This window comes from Bufo gargarizans, chromosome 3 (genome assembly GCF_014858855.1).
Source record: "Bufo gargarizans isolate SCDJY-AF-19 chromosome 3, ASM1485885v1, whole genome shotgun sequence".
NCBI classification, from domain to species: Eukaryota; Metazoa; Chordata; class Amphibia; order Anura; family Bufonidae; genus Bufo; species Bufo gargarizans.
Genome location: NC_058082.1, coordinates 380442887 through 380467826, shown reverse-complemented (window position 1 = coordinate 380467826; position 24940 = coordinate 380442887). Strand labels below are relative to the sequence as shown.

The 24940-nt window shown below is 43.1% G+C and overlaps 1 protein-coding gene across 1 annotated transcript in view; it reads left to right on the top strand.

The window, feature by feature from the left end:
* TULP1 (TUB like protein 1) overlaps positions 1 to 24940 on the top strand; it is a 460336-nt gene that overhangs the window by 283083 nt on the left and 152313 nt on the right. The window contains exon 8 of the mRNA XM_044285681.1: positions 17842 to 18013. Coding sequence (XP_044141616.1) covers positions 17842 to 18013 — 172 coding nt within the window. The remainder of the gene's footprint in view (positions 1 to 17841; positions 18014 to 24940) is intronic.

Here is a 24940-nt window from a genome sequence, read left to right as displayed (position 1 = left end):
AAAAGACAACTTTTCCCATTTTTTTATACAAAGTTGGCATTTGACCAAGATATTTTTCTCACCCAGCATGGGTATATTGAAAATGACACCCCAAAACACATTCCCCAACTTCTCCTGAGTACGGCGATACCAGATGTGTCACACTTTTTTGCTGCCAAGGTGGGCAAAGGGGCACATATTCCAAAGTGCACCTTTTGGATTTCACCGGTCATTTTTTACACATTTTGATTGCAAACTACTTCTCACACATTTGGGCCCCTAAATTGCCAGGGCAGTATAACTACCCCACAAGTGACCCCATTTTGGAAAGAAGACACCCCAAGGTATTCCGTGAGGGGCATGGCAAGTTTTTAGAATTTTTTATTTTTTGTCGCAAGTTAGTGGAATATGAGACTTTGTAAGAAAAAATAAAAAAAATAAAATCATCATTATTTTCCGCTAACTTGTGACAAAAAATAAAAAGTTCTATGAACTCACTATGCCCATCAGCGAATACCTTAGGGTGTCTACTTTCCGAAATGGGGTCATTTGTGGGGGTTTTCTACTGTTTGGGCATTGCAGAACCTCAGGAATCATGACAGGTGCTCAGAAAGTCAGAGCTGTTTCAAAAAGCGGAAATTCACATTTTTGTACCATAGTTTGCAAATGCTATAACTTTTACCCAAACCATTTTTTTTTTGCCCAAACATTTTTTTTTATCAAAGACATGTAGAACAATAAATTTGGCGAAAAATGTATATATGGATGTCGTTTTTTTTGCAAAATTTTACAGCTGAAAGTGAAAAATGTCATTTTTTTGCAAAAAAATCGTTAAATTTCGATTAATAACAAAAAAAGTAAAAATGTCAGCGGCAATGAAATACCACCAAATGAAAGCTCCATTAGTGAGAAGAAAAGGAGGTAAAATTCATTTGGGTGGTAAGTTGCATGACCGAGCAATAAACCGCTAAAGTTTTGGAGTGCCGATTTGTAAAAAAGGGCCTGGTCACTAGGGGGGTATAAACCTGTGGTCCTTAAGTGGTTAAACAAACACCCAGTTTGGGCAAAAAAAATTAAACTGCGGCGTAATCTGGATCAGTACGTGTGAGATACACCCTTTATATACTGTGGTTCTATTCAGTTATTTGAAATACAGCCATTTTGGGCAAACAAATTTAATTGCGGCCTAGTCTGGATCAATCGGTGAGAGATACACCATTTAGATACTGTGGTTATATTCTTCTATTAATAAAACACACTTTTTTGGGCAACATACACAATTTGTCTGGCCTTGCAGCATCAGCACGTGTGAAATTCAAGGGTTATATACTGCTGTCATATTCAGTTATTAAACAAACACCCGTTTTGGGTAAAAAAAAGTTTATTTTGCAGCCTTTGCTGCATATGTCATTGTGATATACACCCTTTACATACTGTGGTTCTATTCAGTTATTTGAAATACAGCCATTTTGGGCAAAATGGGCAAACAAATTTAATTGCAGCCTAGACGTGATCAGTCGTTTTGAGATACACCATTTAGATTTTATTCTTCTATTAATAAAACACACTTTTTTGGGCAAAATACACAATTTTTTTTCTGGCCTTGCAGCATCAGAACGTATGAAATTCAAGGGCTATATACTGCGGTCATATTCAGTTATTAAACAAACACTCGTTTTGGACAAAAAAGTTTATTTTGCAGTCTTTGCTGCATATGTCATTGTGAGATAAATCCTTTACATATTCATTTATTTGAAATACAGCCATTTTGAGCACAAATCTTTAATTGCCGCCTAGTCTGGATCAGGGCATGTGAGATACACCCTTTACATACTGTGGTTCTATTCTGCAATTAATTAAACACCCATTTAGGTCAAATTTGAGAAATATGAGGAGAGCGTCAAATAAGGGACGTTGCCCAGGTCGTGGTGCTGCTGGTGGAGCTCCTGTTGCAGGGAGAGGACGTGGTCGATCTGTGCCAGCTACACGCACAAGTGAAACCCCTTCCTCAGGTGCGAGTAGGCGACAGAACCTGCAGCATTATTTGGTCAGGCCTAATGCGGCTCTACGAATGGTGAGACCTGAACAAGTACAGGCAATAGTAGACTGGGTTGCTGACAGTGCCTCCAGTTCCTTCACATTGTCTCCCACCCAGTCTCCTGCTGAAAGATCAGAGTTGGCACCTGCAGCTGATGTCCATCAGTGTTTCACCTCACCCCCTTGCAAATCAGCAAAGGAGTCTGAGCCCCAAGTCATGCAGCAGTCGCTTCTGCTTTTTGATGACTCTGTTAGCAGGGTTTCCCAGGGCCATCCACCTATCCCTGCCCCAGAAGTGGAAGAGATTGAGTGCACCGATGCCCAACCACTAATCTATCAAGATGAGTACATGGGAGGACCATCACAGCACGTCTCGAATGATGACGAAACACAGGCATTCGAATATGTGCAGACCGGCAAGGATGGCAGCGGTGAAGACTGGGTGGAAGATGATGTGGAGGACGATGAGGTCCTCGACCCCACATGGAATCAAGGTCATGCGAGTGACCTATGTAGTTTGGAGGAAGAGGCGGTGGTCGCACAGAGCCACCAGCACAGCAGAAGAGGGAGTAGGGTGCAATAGTGGAGCGGCCGTCGTCTAGACAGTATGCCTGCTACTGCCCACCACAGCAAGGGACCGAGCACACCATAGCCAGCTCCAAGGAGTTCCCTGGTATGGAAATTCTTCAGACAATGTGCTGACAAGACACGAGTGGTTTGCACACTGTGCAATCAGAGCCTGAAGCGAGGCATAAACGTTCTCAACCTGAGCACAACCTGCATTACCAGGCATTTAAGTGCTAAGCACGAGCTGCAGTGGAGTAGACACCTCAAAAACCAAGAAAGGTCTGTGGCTCCTCCTGCTTCCTCCTCTGCTGCATTTTCATCCTCTTCATCCACCTCTGGAGTGACAGTCCCACCTGCCTCCCCGCAAACAGAGGATCTGCCAGCAACACAACCACCTGTGTCACCAAGCATCTCCAAATGTCCCATGGAAGCGTTCAGCTCTCCATCTCCCAAACACTGGAGAGGAAGAGGAAGCACCCCCTTACCCACCTGCGATCCCTGGCCCCGAATGCCAGCATTTCAAAATGACTGACCTTTGAAATGCTGTCATTCTGTCTGGTGGAGACGGATAGTATTAAAGGCCTTATGGCGGTGGCTGTCCCACAGTAAGTCGTGCCTAGCCTCCACAACTTTTCCAGTTGAGCCATCCCTTCCCTGCACAACCAAGTGGGGGACAAAATCAGGTGTGCACTGCGCAACGCCATCTGTGGCAAGGTGCACCTCGCTACCGATACGTGGACCAGTAAGCACGGTCAGGGACGTTATATCTCCATAACAGCACACTGGGTAAATGCAGTGGTGGCTGGGCTTGAGGCTGATAGCAGTTTGGCGCATGTCCTTCAACCACCGAGGATTGCAGGGTGCTTCAGTTTGCCTTGTGTTGCTTCCTCCTCCTACTGCGCTTCATCATCCTCTACCGGCTCTTCATCCGGTCAGGGTAATACCTTCACCACAAACTTCAGCACAGCCAGGGGTAAACGACAGCAGGCAGTTTTAAAACTGTTTGGTTGACAAACCCCATACCGCGCAGGAACTGTGGACGGGTCTTGAACAGACCAATGAGTGGTTGGTGCCAGTGAGCGTCAAGCCCGGCCTGGTGGTGTGCGATAATGGGCGAAATCTCGTAGCATCTCTGGGACTAGCCGGTTTAAAGCACATCCCTTGCCTGGTGCATGTGCTTAATTTGGTGGTGCAGAGATTCCTTAAAAATTACCCTGATATGTCAGAGCTGCTGCATAAAGTGCAGGCCATCTGTGCGCGCTTTCAGTGTTCTCACCCTGCTGCTGGTCACTTGTCAGCGCTGCAGCGTAACTTCGGCCTTCCCGATTACCGACTCATATGTGACGTGCCCACAAGGTGGAACTCCACCTTGCACATGCTGGCCAGACGATAGTGGAGTTTCAGCTGCAGCATGCACGGGTGAATCACTCTGTGGAACAGCACCACTTCCGATGACTGGGCCTCAATGCGAGACCTGTGTTCCTTGTTGCGCTGTTTCAAATACTCCAACAACAACGCCGTTCTCAGCGTAACTATCCCACTTCTATGCCTCCTTGAAAAAACGCTGCTGGTGATGATGGAAGAGGATGTGGCACAGGAGGAGGCGGAAGAGGAATCATTTCGTAGGGTTTCCGGGCTCCGAGTGTGGGTTCCTGCACCCACAAACGCCAGGTATACTATTGTCCAGCCAGGGCAAAGTTTTGGAGACTGACGAGGTGAAGGATGAGGAGGAGGAGATGGGGGAGGAGGAACCCTGTTCGCAGCAGGGTGGCACCCATACCAGCTCATGGCCATCACTGGTGCGTGGCTGGGGGGATACAGAGGACACAGACGATACACCCTCCACAGAGGACAGCTTTTCGTTGCCTCTGGGCAGCCTGGAACACATGAGCGATTACATGCTGCAGTATCTCTGCAACGACCGCCGAGTTGCCCACATTCTAACTTGTGCTGATACTCGGTGGCCACGCTGCTGGATCCCTGTTACAAGGACAACGTACCGTCCTTAATTCCTTTACTGGAGCGTGATCGTAAGATGCGCGAGTACAAGCGCACGCTGGTAGTCGCGCTGCCTTTTGGCATTCCCACCTGACAGCAGGGGCACAGTGGAAGCACAAGGTTAAGGCAGTGGAAGAGGTCGCCAACGCAGCTGGGACACCGCCAGCACCTCAGAAGGCAGGATTAGCATGGCCGATTAGCATAGTAGACAGGTTAAATAAAAAATTGTCTGTTACATTTTCAGGTGAAATTCAACTATTTTTGGGTGAGCAAGAGAGAGGAAACAGAGAAGATAAGAAAAAAAAAAGAAAAAAACCCAGAGAACAAGCAACGCAGCAGGTTGCCCACCCCACCCTATCCCACCTTTTCTGAATGACCCAGGATAGCATCTAGCCCTAACTCTCTTCCTTAGCATTACTCCCTCCCTCCCAACCCAACCCCAGCCCTTTTACACCTCAGCTCTTTATCTTTTCTTTAATCCATTCTCCCGCCGCCTCCGCAGTGTCAAAAAAAAATGGTTTTATTCTCCCATTCTATCCTCAGCTTAGCCAGGAACATCATTGAATACTTTACATTGTTTAAGCTCAACTTTTTTTACGTCAATAAACTGGCTTCTTTCCCTTACCGTTTCCCTTGCATAGTCAGGGAATAACATTACTGCTGCACCTGAATACTCTAGCTTTCCTATCTTCCTTGACCTACATAATATCTCCTCCTTATCCCTGACCGATAGTAAATTAATAATTATTGGTCTTGGTCTTGTTACGGGAGGGGAGGGGGGTAGCTTTGCCGACAATCTATGGGCCCATTCCACAAAGTTTTTATAGTCTAAAATATGTTGGCCCAGATGTTTCATCAACCATGTTTGTATAAAACCACAGGGGTCTCGTCCCTCTTCCCCCTCCGGGATCCCTAGACATCTCAGATTCACCCTTCTGGACCTGTTTTCTAAATCTAGTAATTTGTTTTTTAGTTCCCTATTCTCTTCCTTAGGGTAGGGTATTTTTTTATTTGATCGTTATCTGCAGGAGGTCCTCAGAGTCCGATATTCTTTTCTCTACTTCTGTCAAACTATCTTTATATTTTTGTAGATCCACTCTGAGAAGCCCAACCGCCTCCCTTAATATTTCCAGTCTGGAGAGAGAGGTCTTGTATTGCCAGACTACAATTCTTTATTTCTTGGAATATATCCTGCAGGCTAGGCACCTGCTCCTCTTTATTGGAGGTATTTTTCTCCGCATCCTTCAGCTGTTTATTACCTCTCTCCCCATGCTGGGAATCCTCATTAGGTAATCTCAAGTTAATATTCTCCACCGAGCCAAAAGACTCACCCTCCAGATATTGAGGTATATCATCTTTTTTCCTCTGAGGGGGGCTAGTCTGTCCACAAATATTGGTCAGAAGTTGTTGCTTTGATCTTTCTACTTTTTTGAACATTGGGGAAATTGAAGTATTCAACTCCAATTGCCTCCTCCCCTTTTTTCCTGCCCCCTGTCTATCCATTTCTAAAGACTTTCCTGTCTGTCTGTAATTAACCGAGTCTAAAACCCACTAACAGTGAAACCGAAAAGCAGAGGGAGTCCTCACACAGTCCCAAGAAATTAATACGTTAGTAACCCGACATACAGTGGAAATAATCAACTGAGTACATTAATTCATGATTCTTCGGACTGCCCTCTCTTTGTCCCTATATAGATATTTCTATTCAGGCCTATCATGACAGGATGTCAGGCTGTCAATGAGCTTAGTACAATTAACAATTGAGTGATATGTATGCTCAGTTAATAAAGAGATAGGGCTTTTCGGTTATGAGACAGCCGGTCACAAGGGGGTTAATAAGTTACCAACTAGGGTTGAGCGAACCCGAACTGTAAAGTTCGGGTTCGTACCGAAATTTAGAATTTTTGGACCCCGGACCCGAACCCGAACATTTCCGTAAAAGTTTGGGTTCTGTGTTTGGCGCTTTCTTGGCGCTTTTTGAAAGGCTGCAGAGCAGCCAATCAACAAGCAGTTAACTGTCTTACCTTAGAAGCCATCACAGCCATGCCTACTAATGGCATGGCTGTGATTGGCTAGAGCAGCATGTGACCCAGGCTCTATATAAGCTTGAGTCACGTAGAGCTGCATGTCACTCTGCTGTTACAAGTGTAGGGAGAGGATGCTCCTGGACTTCAGGGAGAGAATAGGAGAGAATCTAACTCAGTGATTTACAGAGAAACAGTTGTGTGGGTGCAGGGCACAATCGTTTTACCCTGCCCTGAGGCCATTGACCAAATAAAAAAAAACTTTTATAGTTCAGTTAGTTCGGTGGGTGGCAGCGGCGGCCATTTTATGCAAGCTCAGTGCACCAACACTGCATCTGAGCTTTTGGGACATTGCAAATCACCATTTTTTTGGGCAAACTACAACATCTGGATTAGTCAGTGTGCAATTTAAGGTAGAAATACACCCATCATTTTCTGGGGTTTTAAAAACACACTTTTTTTTGCAAAAAAACAGAATTTTCCAGATCTGCAAGTGTTAAATTCAAGTTTAATATATACAGCTTTCATATTATGTTACCATAAAAACACTTTTTTCGAAATCTACAATATCTGGATTAGTCAGTGTGCAATTTAAACTAGAAATACACCCATCATTTTCTGGGGTTTAAAAAACTCACTTTTTGGACAAAAAAACACTATTTTCAGGCCTTGCAGCATCAGCACGTGGGAAATTACAGGCTTATATACTGCTGTCAAATTCAGTTGCTAAACAAACACTCATTTAGGCACAAAAAATTTAGTTGGCAGCCTTTGATGCAGATGTCATTGTGAGATACACCCTTAATACATTTGGGTTACATTCAGAGATTTTAAATACCGCCATTTGGTGCACCAATATTAAATTCAGGCCTACACTGGTTCAGGCCCTGTGAGATACTCCCTCTACATACAAGGGTTTGATTCAGGGATTTGAAATACAGCCATTTGAAATACAGCCATTTTGGGCAAAGAAATATTTACTTCAGGCCTACACTGGTTCAGACCGTGATATACTCTCTCTACATACAGAGGTTTGAATCAGGCATTTGAAATACAGTCATTTGAAATACAGCCATTTTGTGCAAAGAAATATTTAATTAAAGCCTACACTGGTTCGGGCCCTGTGAGATACTCCCTCTACATAACAGGGGTTTAAATGAGGGATTTAAAATACAGCTATTTTGTGAAAATAAATATTTAATTTAGGCGTACACTGGTTCAGGCCCTGTGAGATACTCCCTCTACATACAGGGGTTTGATTCAGGGATTTGAAATACAGCCATTTGAAATACTTATTTTCACAAAATAGCTGTATTTTAAATCCCTCAATCAAACCCCTGTTATGTAGAGGGAGTATCTCACAGGGCCCGAACCAGTGTAGGCTTTAACCTACACTGGTTCGGGCCCTGTGAGATACTCCCTCTACATAACAGGGGTTTGATTGAGGGATTTAAAATACAGCTATTTTGTGAAAATAAATATTTAATTTAGGCGTACACTGGTTCAGGCCCTGTGAGATACTCCCTCTACATACAGGGGTTTGATTCAGGGATTTGAAATACAGCCATTTGAAATACAGCCATTTTGGGCAAAGAAATATTTATTTCAGGCATACACTGGTTCAGACCGTGTGAGATACCCCGTCAACATACAGGGGTTTGATGCAGGCATTTGAAATGCAGCCATTTGAAATACAGCCATTTTGTGCAAATAAATATTTAATTTAGGCCTACACTGGTTCAGGCTCTGTGAGATACTACCTCTACATACATGAGTTTGATTCAGGGATTTGAAATATAGCCATTTAAAATACAGCCATTTTGGGCAAAGAAATATTTAGTTTAGGCCTACACTGGTTCAGACCGTGTGAGATACTCCCTCTACATACAGGGGTTTGATTCAGGGATTTGAAATACAGCCATTTGAAATACAGCCATTTTGGGCAAAGAAATATTTACTTCAGGCCTACACTGGTTCAGACCGTGATATACTCTCTCTACATACAGAGGTTTGAATCAGGCATTTGAAATACAGTCATTTGAAATACAGCCATTTTGTGCAAAGAAATATTTAATTAAAGCCTACACTGGTTTGGGCCCTGTGAGATACTCCCTCTACATACAGGGGTTTGATTGAGGGATTTAAAATACAGCCATTTTGTGAAAATAAATATTTAATTTAGGCGTACACTGGTTCAGGCCCTGTGAGATACTCCCTCTACATACAGGGGTTTGATTCAGGGATTTGAAATACAGCCATTTTGGGCAAAGAAATATTTATTTCAGGCATACACTGGTTCAGACCGTGTGAGATACCCCGTCAACATACAGGGGTTTGATGCAGGCATTTGAAATACAGCCATTTTGTGCAAATAAATATTTAATTTAGGCCTACACTGGTTCAGGCTCTGTGAGATACTACCTCTACATACATGAGTTTGATTCAGGGATTTGAAATATAGCCATTTAAAATACAGCCATTCTGGGCAAAGAAATATTTAATTCAGGCCTACACTGGTTCAGACCGTGTGAGATACTCCCTCTACATACAGGGGTTTGATTCAGGGATTTGAAATACAGCCATTTTATGCAAAGAAATATTTAATTTAGACATACACTGGTTCAGACCGTGTGAGATACACTCTTTACAAACTGTTGTTCTATTCTACTATTAATTAAACACCCATTTAGGGTAAGATCCTAAATTCAAAAAATATGAGGAGAGTGTCAAATAAGGGACGTGGCCCAGGTCGTGGTGCTGCTGGTGGAGCTCCTGTTGCAGGGAGAGGACATGGTCGATCTGTGCCAGCTACACGCACAAGTGAAACCCCTTCCTCAGGTGCGAGTAGGCGACAAAACCTGCATTGGTATTTGGTCGGGCCGAAAGAAGCTCTACGAATGGTGAGGCCTGAACAAGTACAGGCGATAGTAGATTGGGTTGCTGACAGTGGATCCAGTTCCTTCACATTGTCTCCCACCCAGTCTTCTGCTGAAAGACCACAGTTGGCACCTGCAGCCGATGTCCATCAGTCTTTCACCTCACCCCCTTGCAAATCAGCAAAGGAGTCTGAGCCCCAAGTCATGCAGCAGTCTTATCTGCTTTTTGATGACTCTGTGGACAAGCTCACGTTCATTAAAATAAACCAGGCATGGATCCCTCAGGACTTGACCGCCGCTTCCACCTACTCCGCTACGTCCACGGCCTCAAAATCCGACTCCATATGGAACTCTACCTCATAAATCTATTTTTTTATATCATTTCACTACTTTGTCATTTACATTTTCTGGTGAAATACACCAATTTTTGGGTGTATAGTACCACTGCCATATCTAGTATGCCGGTTAAAAAAAAAAAATTGTCATTAACATTTTCTGGTGAAATTAACCAATTGTTGGGTGTATAGTACCACTGCTATACCTAGTAGGCCGGTTAACAAAAAATATATATTTGTCAGTTGAAATTCAATAATTTTTGGGTGTGATGTACCACTGCTATACCTAGTAGACCGGTAAAAAAAAATAACATTTGTCAGTTACAATTTTTGGGTGTAATATACCCCTCCTCTACCTAGTTGACAGCTTAATACATTTCTATTTAACATTTTCGGGTGACAATGAACAATTGTTTTCTGTCATAGACCCCTGCTCTACCAAGTAGACAGGTTAATTAATTTCTGTAATTTTTTTGTTACATTCTTGGGTTGACAATTTTACAATTTTAGACGTGAATAAACCTCTGCTCTACATAGGTGACAGGGAATAAAATTTCTGAAATGCTTTTTTAATTGATGCGCACCATCTCCTTTGATTCACTGCTTAAACTTAAACAAGTTGTACCACATTTAAGCTTCAATACTTTGTCCCACATTTCCGCTATACTCTTTTGGCGAACATTTGCGCCTCAATTGCTTTTCCCACAATTCCGCTTGACTCTTTTGGCCCACATTTGGGCTTCTGCAATTTGTCCCACATTTGCGCCTCAATAGCTTTTCCCACATTGCATCTCGGTCCCAATTTTTTAAAAATAAATTTATCTCCCTTAAATTTGGTCTCCTTTTCTCACTCTCCGTCTCCAGGCCTGAAACCCTGATTCCCCGCCACCCATAATCACCATGGTAGGCGCATAAAAGAACATTGAAAGCCGATAGAGCAGATATCAAATTGGATCGTGAACATCACAGGGACGTGCGACATGGTGGGGCAGTAGTAAGTATGCACACATTTACACGAACTAACTGACAGGGGTCAGTCTCTGCAACTTCTGGGTCTCCAAATTGGGCACATGGCCTGAGCTTGCCCTTTGCGCATGGAGGTGCTGGCCTGCCCTGCAGCCGGTGTATTGTCTGAACTTGTGTTTAGCACGACTGGACGGTTATACAGTATTTCCCAATGTTTTGGGGTGTACCCTAATTTAAAAACATAAAAATACATTTTAAAACAAAAAGCAGTGTAGGCTACCTCCTCCACCGCCACTTCCACCTGCACCGCCACAGCCACCGCCTCCTTAACCTCCTACTCCATATGGACCTGGTCCTCCTAGATCAAGATTATTATTTTTTATTTTTACATATTTTATATTATTTTAAGTCATTTCCCCATTTGTTTGCAGAGCACTTGCCATGCTCTTAACCACATTTTGATGACATTTGCAGCCCTCTAGCCCTTACCATGACATTTTTACAGCCATTTTAGTGCTCAAAAGTTTAGGTCCCCATTGGTTTCAATGGGGTTCGGGGTCAAGTTCGGGTCCCGAACTTGAACTTTTTTCCGAAGTTTGGCCGAATCCGTCGAACCCGAACATCCAGGTGTCCGCTCAACTCTATTACCAACACAAACTCAAAAAGCCTATGCAGTTAGTTGGATTCATTTATGCCCCAGATATCAGTTCTTCAGGCCATCTTGTCTTTAATTCTTTATATCTATGGCAGTCCAATTGTATTTATATCTGTATATCTGTAGCATTCCCAACGTATTATTGTAGACTCACATTCAGATTAGTGTAGTTAGCACAGTTTAACAGTCTCAGGTTTATCCAAAGATGGTGTAAAAATGGCAGATCTTACAATCGTATAACAAAAAATCAGTTAGTTGGATTAATTCATGCCCCAGATGTCAGTTCTTCAGGCCTTCTCATCTTTGTCTCTATATATCTATGGCAGTCCAATTATATTTTTGTCTGTATATCTGTAGCAGTCCCAACATTTTGTTGTAGACACTCATTTTGATTAGTATAGTTAGCACGGTTGAGCAGTCTCAGGTTTATGCACAGATGGTGGACAATAGCAGATCTTACAATTGTACAACAAGCAGTCAGACTTCCAGGGTTACAGGGTCCAGCACCAAACATGTGGAGGGAGAAGGGGGAGTTCAGGGGGGCAGTTCTGCTTCTTGCCCCAAGGTTCCCAAACTGGGGAAACCAGGCTAGTACAATGACACAGTCTGGGGGCAAAAAGGTGGCAGAAATAAGCCTTATCAGCCTCATTTAATTGCAAACATTTTAACGTGGCCGTCCCAAACCCCCTCAGTGAGCACCCACACTTAAACCCTCTTGCATCACCTCGATACTGTGACGGCCTTTAACAGCCAAGGCTCCAGTCAGACTCCAGTCAAGCCCGGCATCCATGTGTCTCACCTCAGTGCTGGTTCCTGGCAGGAGGGAGGAGGCGGGGATGACAGGCACTCCCACCACCAAAGCGATCCGCTTCCTATCTCCTCTGAAATTCTGAGGACGACGGCACACGATCACTTGGAGTCCGAGAATCAAATGGGCAGTGTCTCACACCCACGGCATCAGGGCGGCAGAGCGGCAGGGCACGGCTGAATCGGCGTCTAGTTCATTTCAGTGCAGGCTGAGTGATGGAGTTGAATCTGAACAGTGCCCTCTATGATTAGGTTGCTGTTGCTCCTGAGGAAATACCGCACAATAGCGGCAGAGAAACGAGTTGAGCAATACAGAGCGCCTTGTTATGTACAGTACAAGTTGATACACACCTACAGTCAGGTCCATAAATATTGGAACATCGACAAAATTCTAACATTTTTGGCTCTGTACACCACCACAATGGATTTGAAATGAAAAAAAAAAAAAATTTGAGGGTATTTACATCCAAATCAGGTGAACGGTGTAGGAATTACAACAGTTTGCATAATGTCTAAATGAAAAACCTGAGCACACCTAAGATATTTGGTAAATTAGTCTTTATTAATTATAGTGATGGATCAGTAGATCATACTAGTGGTATTAAAATGTGGAAGAATATTAAAACATTAAAGGAACAGTACAGCCACGATAAATTACAATAGATTACAAAAATATTGCAAAAGTCTTAAAAAAGCCTTAAAAAATCATGCAGCCACAATACATTGTAGTGAATAATAGAAAAGCCACAGTCGATTGCATAGAGTCGTATTGTAGAGTATTGTAGCTAATGTTTGGCGGAGAGTGATTGGTTTGACGATAGTGTGTCGCACAGTAGAAGACTCTCACCGCCTACACCTTAGGTACAATGCGCTTGGATTAGTATAATGACAGTGCGCATTTGTTATTTGATAATCTGTACTAACACAATCTGGACACAATGAATAGTGTTGAGAAGCAGGAAACCCAATTGTAACTGTATCAACGATGTGTTGATGGAATAGATAAAATTCCCTGGTGTGGATGATTCGGCTGATATATTGTCTCGATATATAAAGGCACTGTAGCACTTGAAGATGGTTGTTAAATAGTTTCCATAATAATAGAGCAGATGAAATAATCTCAAGTGAGTACCTGTTTTGAAGCTGACCCAGCGGCGTCCCGCTTTGGGTCAGGAATCGCTCTTGTGTTATATCACTTTGGAGATATGGGACACTCTTACCGGTGTCTGCCGTCTTTCGAAGTTTGTTCCCTGTACATTCGCTGCGGTCGGATGGATCCTTTATGGTCAGCCGTAAATCACCTGTTTGCAGTGTGGTTGCTGCTTGCGACCTCGCCTCTTTCGGATCCAAATAGTGTGTACCAACCTTCCGGGCAAAGACTTCAGACCGGCTGATAATGGTGCTCGGTTCCAGAGTCGTCCTTTGGTATCCTCAATGTGGTGCACTCACATAAGCTTGGGGGGGGTCATACCAGACGCGTTTCGGGGCTAGAGTATCCCCTCGAACGAACCGGTGAGCTCAGAAACACCAAAAGACTTGGAAGACCATGGAAAAAAACTGTGCTGGATAACCAAAGAATTATTTCCCTGGTGAAGAAAACACCCTTCACAACAGTTGACCAGATCAAGAACACTCTCCAGGAGGTAGGTGTATTTGTGTCAAAGTCAACAATCAAGAGGAGACTTCACCAGAGTGAATACAGAGGGTTTACCACAAGATGTAAACCATTGGTGAGCCTCAAAAACAGGAAGGCCAGAATAGAGTTTGCCAAACGACATCTAAAAAAGCCTTCACAGTTCTGGAACAACATCCTATGATGGGAAGAGAAGAGTATGAAGAAGGAAAGTAACTGCTCATGATCCTGAGCATACCACCTCATCAGTGAAGCATTTGTTTAAACAATTATAGCACACTTTCTGTAAATCCAATAAACTTCATTTCACTTCTCAAATATCACTGTGTGTGTCTCCTATATGATATATTTAACTGACATTTTTTATCGTAACAACCAACGATTTATACAGGAAAATCATGGCGATTAACAAGGTTGCCCAAACTTTCGCATCCCACTGTATAATATACTTATAGTGCATTTGTATTGTGCAGCAGTTGGGTGCGGTTCTGCTGCGATACTGCAGCTACACAGAGTGACAAACGCTATTGGAACAAATAATTTCTACTGGTGTGATATACCAGTTGCCCCCCCCCCAAAAAAAAAAATGATTTAAACAGGGGTGTTATATGCTAATAATATACTTTCTATATAGTGCATTTGGGTAGTGCAGCGTTTGTTTGTGTAGCTGCGGTAACGCGAGTTAACGAGTAACGAGTCACAAACGCTATTGGAACAAATAATTTCTACTGGTGCGATATACCAGTTGCTCCCCCCGAAAAAGTGATTGAATCAGGGGTGTTATATACCAATAATATACTTTCTATATAGTGCATTTAGGTAGCGCTGCATTTGTTTTGGTTTTGCTGCATTACCGCAGCTACACACAGTGACAAACGCTATTGGAACAAATCATTTCTACTGGTGTGATATACCAGTTGCTCCCCCAAAAACTGATTAAGGCAGAGAAAGAGGCAGGCCATTCCGCAGGGGTGGTAGGGGTCGTGCAGGTGCACCAGGCCGGAGACTAAGTGGGAAGTTGCAGAAGGTGCGTGCTTGCGATTACATCAAAGGACGCACCAAACTTGGTTGAGTGGCTCACTCAGCCTTCCGCTTCTGCACCCTCCTCATCTTCTCTATCTGCACCCTCTTCACTCTCTGCTGTGTGCACCCCCAAAGACACCTCCAACACTACCACCATATCCCCTCCACTCGAGTCAGAGGAATTATTTTCCCATCCATTCCAAGACATTACAGGTGCGCCGCCATTCTTGGCATCAGATCAGGAAGAGGAGGTATCAACGGTTGCCACCCAGCAGTCTGATGACAGTACCCAGATCAGCTCAAGGAGGGTGGTCCCCACTGTTGCTGCCTACTCCGAGATCTCTAATGTCAGTGGTGGTGAAGGTGACGATGATGACGTATCGATGGACGTGGGTTCCCACAAGAGAGGAAGAGGAGGGGAGTTCAGAGGGAGAGAATGTGCAGCAGATAGGGAGAAGAAGGAGAGAAGCAGGCAGAACTTACAGAGCACAGGAGGCAAAAAGCAGACTGCTTATGTATCTGGAACGAGCTATCCACCATGCACAGTCACATCTGGCGCTCCCAGGACGCAGGCACATGGCTCCGCAGTGTGGGATTTTTTTTTACATGTCCGCTGCTGACAATATTGTTGCCATCTCCAGCCTGTGCTGTCAAAGCATAAGTTGCGGTAAGCCCAACACTCACCTAGGGACGACTGCCTTAAGAAGACACCTGGCCTCCCATTACCGAGCCCAGTGGGAGCAACACCGTCAGAACCCACAAAGCCACACTCCCGGTGCTCCACGTCCTGCCTCTTCTCCTTCTCCTTTCACCTCCAATTTGTCCTCCACTCCACCTTCCACAGTGCCATTGTCGCGTTCATCTGGAACAAGGCAGGCTTCCGTGGCCCAAACGTTCGAGTGTAAAAAAGATGATGACGCCGGATAACCATCTTGCCCAATGGCTGACCACTGGCTTGTCGGAACTGCTAGCCTGCCAACTACTTCCAAATAAACTGGTGGACTCAGAGGCCTTTAGAAAATTTGTGGTAATTGGCACATCACAATGGAAGGTCCCTGAAAGGAAATATTTCTCCCAGAAGGGAATCCTGGAGCTATATGGCCACGTTCAGCGGAAAGTGAATTTATCTCTGGCATACAGTGTCGGTGCCAAGATACAGTACATCTGACCACAGACATGTGGTCTAGCAAACACGAGCAAGGAAGGTACATAACTTTTACTGCCCACTGGGTTAACCTTCTGACGGCCGTCAAGCATGCAACCCGTGGCACCTGTATGGATTTGGTGTCACCGCCACGGATTGCATGCAGGCCTGCCTCTACTTCTCCTCCTCCTAGTCCATCTTCAGTCTCCCCCTCTGCTGACTCCTCCTTTTCCACTGCTACCGCCTCTTCTGTTGCACCCCCCAAGCTCCCCAGAACCTATTCAATGTGCCAGGTTAGACGTTGCTATGCTGTGCTGCGGCTGTTGTGCCTGGAAGCCAAGAGCCACACCGGTCCTGCACTCCTTTCAGCTTTGCAGTCACAGGCCGATCAGTGGCTAACCCTGCTCAATTTGACAGTTGGTAAAGTGGTGTGCGACAAGAGGGCAAAATGGCACACGTCCTGAACTTAGTCGTGCAGCGACTCGTTGCCAAATACCCCGGGGTACAGGACATTTTGCGGCAGGCCAGAAAAATCTGTGGTGACGTAACTGCGCTCATCACATGGTCTGTCACATGATCCATCACCATGGTGATGGATCATGCGATGGGCCATGTGATGAGCGCAGTGATGTCATCAAAGGTCCTTTTCCTACTGCACAGCAAAGATGAAGACAGAAGAGAAGCCGGGCTGCGCAAACAAGTGTGTTGCGGAGCTTCAAGATATACCATCAATATCTTCACTTAAATCCCCTTGTAGCTGAAGAAGCAGGTCAATATCCAAGAGACAATTTCCCCAGTAACTGGACGACACACAGTTGGGAGTCAATTCACTTTACTAGACATAGCACACATGGTTTCAAACCTCCAACAGCCTAATTTACATACACTACATAGATTACTATTGTACAAGGAAAGGTGGGGTCAGATAATAGCAAGGGCTGATGGGAGATTGAGGGGGGGACACTGCAGCTAGTTTAAACAGGTTTGGCAGTGTCCCTGGGACACCGCCCTGATCTTGGGAAACAATGGAACAAGAAAGTGGGGAAGGGGAAAGGGGGTACATAAAATAATATAAAAGGGTCCATCTGTTACAAAATGGATTAAGGTGAGTTAAATTTTGTATATTTTTTTTTTAACCCCTCCAGCCGTATTGTACTAGACATTCTGTATAAAAAATGCTATTATTTTCCCTTATAACCATGTTATAATATAAAATAATACAATCTACACAACACCTAACCCAAACATGGGTACCAAACATGCCGATTTTTCTGCACTCGCGTGGAAAAATTGTGCATTTTCCCGCAACGCACCCACATCTTATCCGGCCCAAAACCATGATGCCCGTGTGAAAGAGGCCTAAGTGTGATTTCCCCCTTCTTATCTGTGAACTCCAGAGCTGAAAAAACATAGTGGGAAGTAAGGGAAAGGATGTTACAGCAGTACAGTGATGGTAGATGTTACACGGGATATGCCCCTGCTTCTGAGTGAAATGCAACTAGCTGTGCAGCTGAAACAGGGAATAATCTTAGATAATCCCAAAAAAGACATGCTCCTTCACAGTTATAGCTGTGCAAAAAGTACAGCCATTATCCAATTTTTTTTAACTCAGGTATGCTTTAAATATATATACTGTATATATAGTAGCATGGAAAAATAAAATTAAAAAAATCTAAGTTCTATGTTTAACATAAAAATGTGGTTTAAACAATAGGTCATTTTTTGATGACATTCCCTTTAAGATATCATAACAGTACAAATTGATTTTTTTATTGTTTGCTGATCCTTTTCTAATAGGATAATGATGGACTACTCCAACGATGGCAGAACAAGAACATGGAGAATGTTATAGAGTTACATAACAAGAGCCCAGTATGGAATGATGAAACACAGTCTTATGTTCTGAACTTTCGTGGGCGTGTGACACACCCTTCTATCAAGAACTTTCAAATTGTCCACTCAGATGATGGTAAGTAAAAAAACAGAGCTTTAGAGTCATTTCACAAGAGCAAGTTTTCCACATGGGTGCAATTCATGATGTCAAATACTGAATACTGACCCATTCATTTCAATGGGTCTGTGTACATGAGCTTTTTTTTCACGTATCAGTTCTGCTTTGTGTGTTAAAAGCAACGTGTTCTACAGGTCCTTCTCAAAAAATTTGCATATTGTGGTAAAGTTCATTATTTTCTGTAATGTACTGATAAACATTAGACTTTCATATATTTTAGATTTATTACACACCAACTGAAGTAGTTCAAGCCTTTTATTGTTTTAATATTGATGATTTTGGCATACAGCTCATGAAAACCCAAAATTCCTATCTAAAAAAATTAGCATATCATGAAAAGGTTCTCTAAACGAGCTATTAACCTAATCATCTGAATCAACTAATTAACTCTAAACACCTGTAAAAGATTCCTGAGGCTTTTAAAAACTCCCAGCCTGGTTCATTACTCAAAACCGCAATCATGGGTAAGACTGCCGACCTGACTGCTGTCCAGAAGGCCATCATTGACACCCTCAAGCAAGAGGGTAAGACACAGAAAGAAATTTCTGAACTAATAGGCTGTTCCCAGAGTGCTGTATCAAGGCACCTCAGTGGGAAGTCTGTGGGAAGGAAAAAGTGTGGCAGAAAACGCTGCACAACGAGAAGAGGTGACCGGACCCTGAGGAAGATTGTGGAGAAGGACCGATTCCAGACCTTGGGGGACCTGCGGAAGCAGTGGACTGAGTCTGGAGTAGAAACATCCAGAGCCACCGTGTACAGGCGTGTGCAGGAAATGGGCTACAGGTGCATTCCCCAGGTCAAGCCACTTTTGAACCAGCGGCAGAAGCGCCTGACCTGGGCTACAGAGAAGCAGCACTGGACTGTTGCTCAGTGGTCCAAAGTACTTATTTCGGATGAAAGCAAATTTTGCATGTCATTCGGAAATCAAGGTGCCAGAGTCTGGAGGAAGACTGGGGAGAGGGAAATGCCAAAATGCCTGAAGTCCAGTGTCAAGTACCCACAGTCAGTGATGGTCTGGGGTGCCATGTCAGCTGCTGGTGTTGTTTTATCAAGGGCAGGGTCAATGCAGCTAGCTATCAGGAGATTTTGGAGCACTTCATGCTTCCATCTGCTGAAAAGCTTTATGGAAATGAAGATTTCATTTTTCAGCACGACCTGGCACCTGCTCACAGTGCTAAAACCACTGGTAAATGGTTTACTGACCATGGTATTACTGTGCTCAATTGGCCTGCCAACTCTCCTGACCTGAACCCCATAGAGAATCTGTGGGATATTGGGAAGAGAAAGTTGAGAGACGCAAGACCCAACACTCTGGATGAGCTTAAGGCCGTTATCGAAGCATCCTGGGCCTCCATAACACCTCAGCAGTGCCACAGGCTGATTGCCTCCATGCCACGCCGCATTGAAGCAGTCATTTCTGAAAAAGCATTCCCGACCAAGTATTGAGTGCATAACTGAACATAATTATTTGAAGGTTGACTTTTTTTGTATTAAAAACACTTTTCTTTTATTGGTCGGATGAAATATGCTAATTTTTTGAGATAGGAAATTTGGGTTTTCATGAGCTGTATGCCAAAATCATCAATATTAAAACAATAAAAGGCTTGAACTACTTCAGTTGGTGTGTAATGAATCTAAAATATATGAAAGTCTAATGTTTATCAGTACATTACAGAAAATAATGAACTTTATCACAATATGCAAATTTTATTAGAAGGACCTGTAAATTTAACATTTTTCACACAGTCCTGGCCCTGTAGAAGTGAATGGGGCTTCAGTGAAAAACACATTGCATCCGCAAGCAAGTGCGGATGCGATACGTTTTTCACTGATGGTTGCTAAGAGATGTTGTTTGTAAACCTTCAGTTTATTATCACGCGCGTGAAAAACACATAAAAACGCATTGCACAAGTGAAGAAAAAGCTGAACAACTGAACTTGCTTGCAAAATGGTGCAACTTTCACTGAATGCATCCGGACCTAATCCATCACACTCATGTGAAAAAAGCCTTAGGCCCCTTTCACACGGGCGAGTTTTCCGTGCGGGTGCGATGCGTGCGGTGAACGCACTGCACCCGCACTGAATCCTGACCTATTCATTTCTATGGGGCTGTGCACATGAGCGGTGATTTTCACGCATCACTTGTGCGTTGCGTGAAAATCGCAGCATGCTCCTCTTTGTGCGTTTTTCACGTAACGCAGGCCCTATAGAAATGAATGGGGCTGCGTGAAAATCGCATGCATCCGCAAGCAAGTGCGGATGCGGTGCGATTTTCACGCATGGGTTCTAGGTGACAGTCTATTCACTGTATTATTTTCCCTTATAACATGGTTATAAGGGAAAATAATAGCATTCTGAATACAGAATGCATAGTATAATAGTGCTGGAAGGGTTAAAAATAATAAAAAAAGTTAACTCACCTTCTCCTCTTGTTCGCGTAGATCCCGGTCTGTTCTTTAGCTGTGGGTTAAAGGACCTTTGATGACGTCAGATCACATGCTCCATCACCACGGTGATGGACCATGTGATTGGAGCATGTGATCTGACATCACCTCAGGTCATTCAGTCCACAGCTAAAGAACAGACCGGGATCTACGCGAACAAGAGGAGAAGGTGAGTTAACTTTTTTATTATTTTTAACCCTTCCAGCACTATTATACTATGCATTCTGTATTCAGAATGCTATTATTTTTCCTTATAACCATGTTATAAGGGAAAATAATACAATCTTCAGAACATCAATCCCAAGCCCGAACTTCTGTGAAGAAGTTCGGGTCTGGGTACCAAACATGCGCGATTTTTCTCACGCGAGTGCAAAACGCATGACAATGTTTTGCACTCGCGCGGAAAAATCGCGCATTTTCCCGCAACGCACCCGCCTCTTATCCAGGCAAAAAACATGACGCCCGTGTGAAAGAGGCCTTATACAATATATATTAGGGATAGGAAGGCAAGAAATTCCATCAAATGTGAATGGTTTATTGTGTAACTGAATAAAGGTGCAGTAGATTGTATGAGTCAATTATTAGAGATAAAATGTACCGGCAATTATTGCCTTTTAAAACACTACTACAAAACAACATATGCAACAAATTTAACAATATTCCAAAATAAATAAATAAATAAAATGAGATATTAATACTGAAGACGGATTCTATTGTACATGCATTCCCTCTTAGGGCTCATGCACACCAAGCCCGTATTGTGGCTGGTAAACAGTGGGTCTGCAATATATGAGCACCATCCGTGTGCGCTCTGTATCACGGATGCAGACCTACTCACTTTAATGAATCACAGATGTAGACCCATTAACTTCTGTGGGATTTCGGTCTGTGCTTCCGCATCGCAAAAAATAGAACATGTTATATTTTTTTGCGGTGCGGGCTGAATCTTGCGAATTGTGGACCCACTCAAGTGAATGGGTCTGTATATGCAATTGGTTGATTGGTTGATATAGGCAACTAAGCCAGTTCTACTTTAGACTAGTTTGATAAATCTCTCCAAGAGTTTTTATACAGCACAACCAATGCACTGTAATCTTCCAAAATAGTTGATACTTGAAATCCTTTACCTTTAATTGCTAAGAACACTATATTTTTTTTGTAAATTCTTTATTTTTCAAGAATTTCCATAGTAAAAGTAACAATGATACTTAACGTAACAAGGATACATATACTTTTGGTCAGCTTTATACAGGATAACACATTAGAGCATTTTCGGCATCTCATAGTAAGGCACACGTTTCAGTTACAGGTAATGCGTACTTAAAGTCTATTCCAGTGAATGTGAAAAACCATCTTAATACACATAAACCTGATACATGTATGATGATAATGTATACAACCTGAGGAGGCCTGAGTCACATTATACAATGGATGCCTCTTGGGGGGTTACCAAAAGGTACATGCACCAAGAAATTAAATATATAAGGAATCATAGATGAAAGTAAAGTAAAACATGAACAGGAATATGGGTCAATATACAGGGAGTGCAGAATTATTAGGCAAGTTGTATTTTTGAGGATTAATTTTATTATTGAACAACAACCATGTTCTCAATGAACCCAAAAAACTCATTAATATCAAAGCTGAATGTTTTTGGAAGTAGTTTTTAGTTAGTTTTTAGTTTAAGCTATTTTAGGGGGATATCTGTGTGTGCAGGTGACTATTACTGTACATAATTATTAGGCAACTTAACAAAAAACAAATATATACCCATTTCAATTATTTATTTTTACCAGTGAAACCAATATAACATCTCAACATTCACAAATATACATTTCTGACATTCAAAAACAAAACAAAAACAAATCAGTGACCAATATAGCCACCTTTCTTTGCAAGGACACTCAAAAGCCTGCCATCCATGAATTCTGTCAGTGTTTTGATCTGTTCACCATCAACATTGCGTGCAGCAGCAACCACAGCCTCCCAGACACTGTTCAGAGAGGTGTACTGTTTTCCCTCCTTGTAAATCTCACATTTGATGATGGACGACAGGTTCTCAATGGGGTTCAGATCAGGTGAACAAGGAGGCCATGTCATTAGATTTTCTTCTTTTATACCCTTTCTTGCCAGCCACGTTGTGGAGTACTTGGACGCGTGTGATGGAGCATTGTCCTGCATGAAAATCATGTTTTTCTTACCTTGCAGACTTCTTCCTGTACCACTGCTTGAAGAAGGTGTGTTCCAGAAACTGGCAGTAGGACTGAGAGTTGAGCTTGACTCCATCCTCAACCCAAAAAGGCCCCACAAGCTCATCTTTGATGATACCAGCCCAAACCAGTACTCCACCTCCACCTTGCTGGCATCTGAGTCGGACTGGAGCTCTCTGCCCTTTACCAATCCAGCCATCTGGCCCATCAAGACTCACTCTCATTTCATCAGTCCATAAAACCTTTGAAAAATCAGTCTTGAGATATTTCTTGGCCCAGTCTTGACGTTTCAGCTTGTGTGTCTTGTTCAGTGGTGGTCGTCTTTCAGCCTTTCTTACCTTGGCCATGTCTCTGAGTATTGCACACCTTGTGCTTTTGGGCACTCCAGTGATGTTGCAGCTCTGAAATATGGCCAAACTGGTGGCAAGTGGCATCTGGGCAGTTGCACGCTTGACTTTTCTCAGTTCATGGGCAGTTATTTTGCGCCTTGGTTTTTCCACACGCTTCTTGCGACCCTGTTGACTATTTTGAATGAAACGCTTGATTGTTCGATGATCACGCTTCAGAAGCTTTGCAATTTTAAGAGTGCTGCATCCCTCTGCAAGATATCTCACTATTTTTTACTTTTCTGAGCCTGTCAAGTCCTTCTTTTGACCCATTTTGCCAAAGGAAAGGAAGTTGCCTAATAATTATGCACACCTGATATAGGGTGTTGATGTCATTAGACCACACCCTTTCTCATTACAGAGATGCACATCACCTAATATGCTTAATTGGTAGTAGGCTTTCGAGCCTATACAGCTTGGAGTAAGACAACATGCATAAAGAGGATGATGTGGTCAAAATACTCATTTGCCTAATAATTCTGCATGTAGTGTATATCTACTAAGACCTTCCTATTTAAGAATCATTAATATATCTATATTTCTCTGGAAGGGTATGCTAGAGGAGAAGTTACGGGTAATTATTGTTTGACAAGTATGAGCCATTTTATAGTGAGTGAAAAATTAGCAATATATCATATTATGTGTGTTGGTCTAGGTACATAGGTAATGTTAAAAAGGTAAGTAAGAGTGATAAAATAAACCTACAGGTGTATAAGGCAATATCATGAACCTGAGTCATTGCAAATTTGGTACACTTTTAGGTATGTGTTTCCTTCTTATAAAAGTCTGCCAAATTTCCATGTTGATAGAAAGGTTTTTCTGCATCCCCTATCCCAACCCACTAATTCTTCCATTTGACAGATTTGGTGGACTCTGTCTATCCACTCCTTTAGGGTAGGGGGTTCTACATCTCTCCATTTGGTGGGTATAATATATTTTGCAGCTGCAATTAAATGTGTTATTAGGCAATTCATTTTGGGCTTAAAATCCTTCTGTGGTTTCCAAAGCAAAACCAGTTCTGGTGTAAGAGATTTTTTACAAATTTTGTTAATCGTGTCTTCAACACTCTTCCAAAATACTTTGATTTTATCGCAAAGCCACCAAATGTGGGACATAGATCCTGATTCCACCATACACCTCCAGCATTCATCAGTGGGTGTAAGTCTAATGCTATAAAGGAAGCTAGGGGTTCTATACCATCTTGAAATAATCTTGTATGAATTTTACTGTAGGCAAACACACTTGGAAAAACCATGTGAGTGTCTAATGATTAGGCCTCATGCACACGACAGTATTTTTTCACGGTCCGCAAAAACGGGGTCCGTAGGTCCGTGATCTGTGACCGTTTTTTCGTCCGTGGGTCTTCCTTGATATTTGGAGGATCCACGGACATGAAAAAAAGGTTGTTTTGGTGTCCGCCTGGCCGTGCGGAGCCAAACGGATCCGTCCTGAATTACAATGCAAGTCAATGGGGACGGATCCGTTTGACGTTGACACAATATGGTGCCATTTCAAACGGATCCGTCCCCATTGACTTTCAATGTAAAGTCTGGAGTCCCTTTTATACCATCGGATCGGAGTTTTCTCCAATCCGATGGTATATTTTAACTTGAAGCGTCCCCATCACCATGGGAACGCCTCTATGTTAGAATATACTGTCGGATATGAGTTAGAGCGTGAAAACTCATTTCCGACAGTATATTCTAACACAGAGGTGTTCCCATGGTGATGGGGACGCTTCTAGTTAGAATATACTACAAACTGTGTACAAGACTGCCCCCTGCTGCCTGGCAGCTCCCGATCTCTTACAGGGGGCTGTGATCAGCACAATTAACTCCTCAGGTG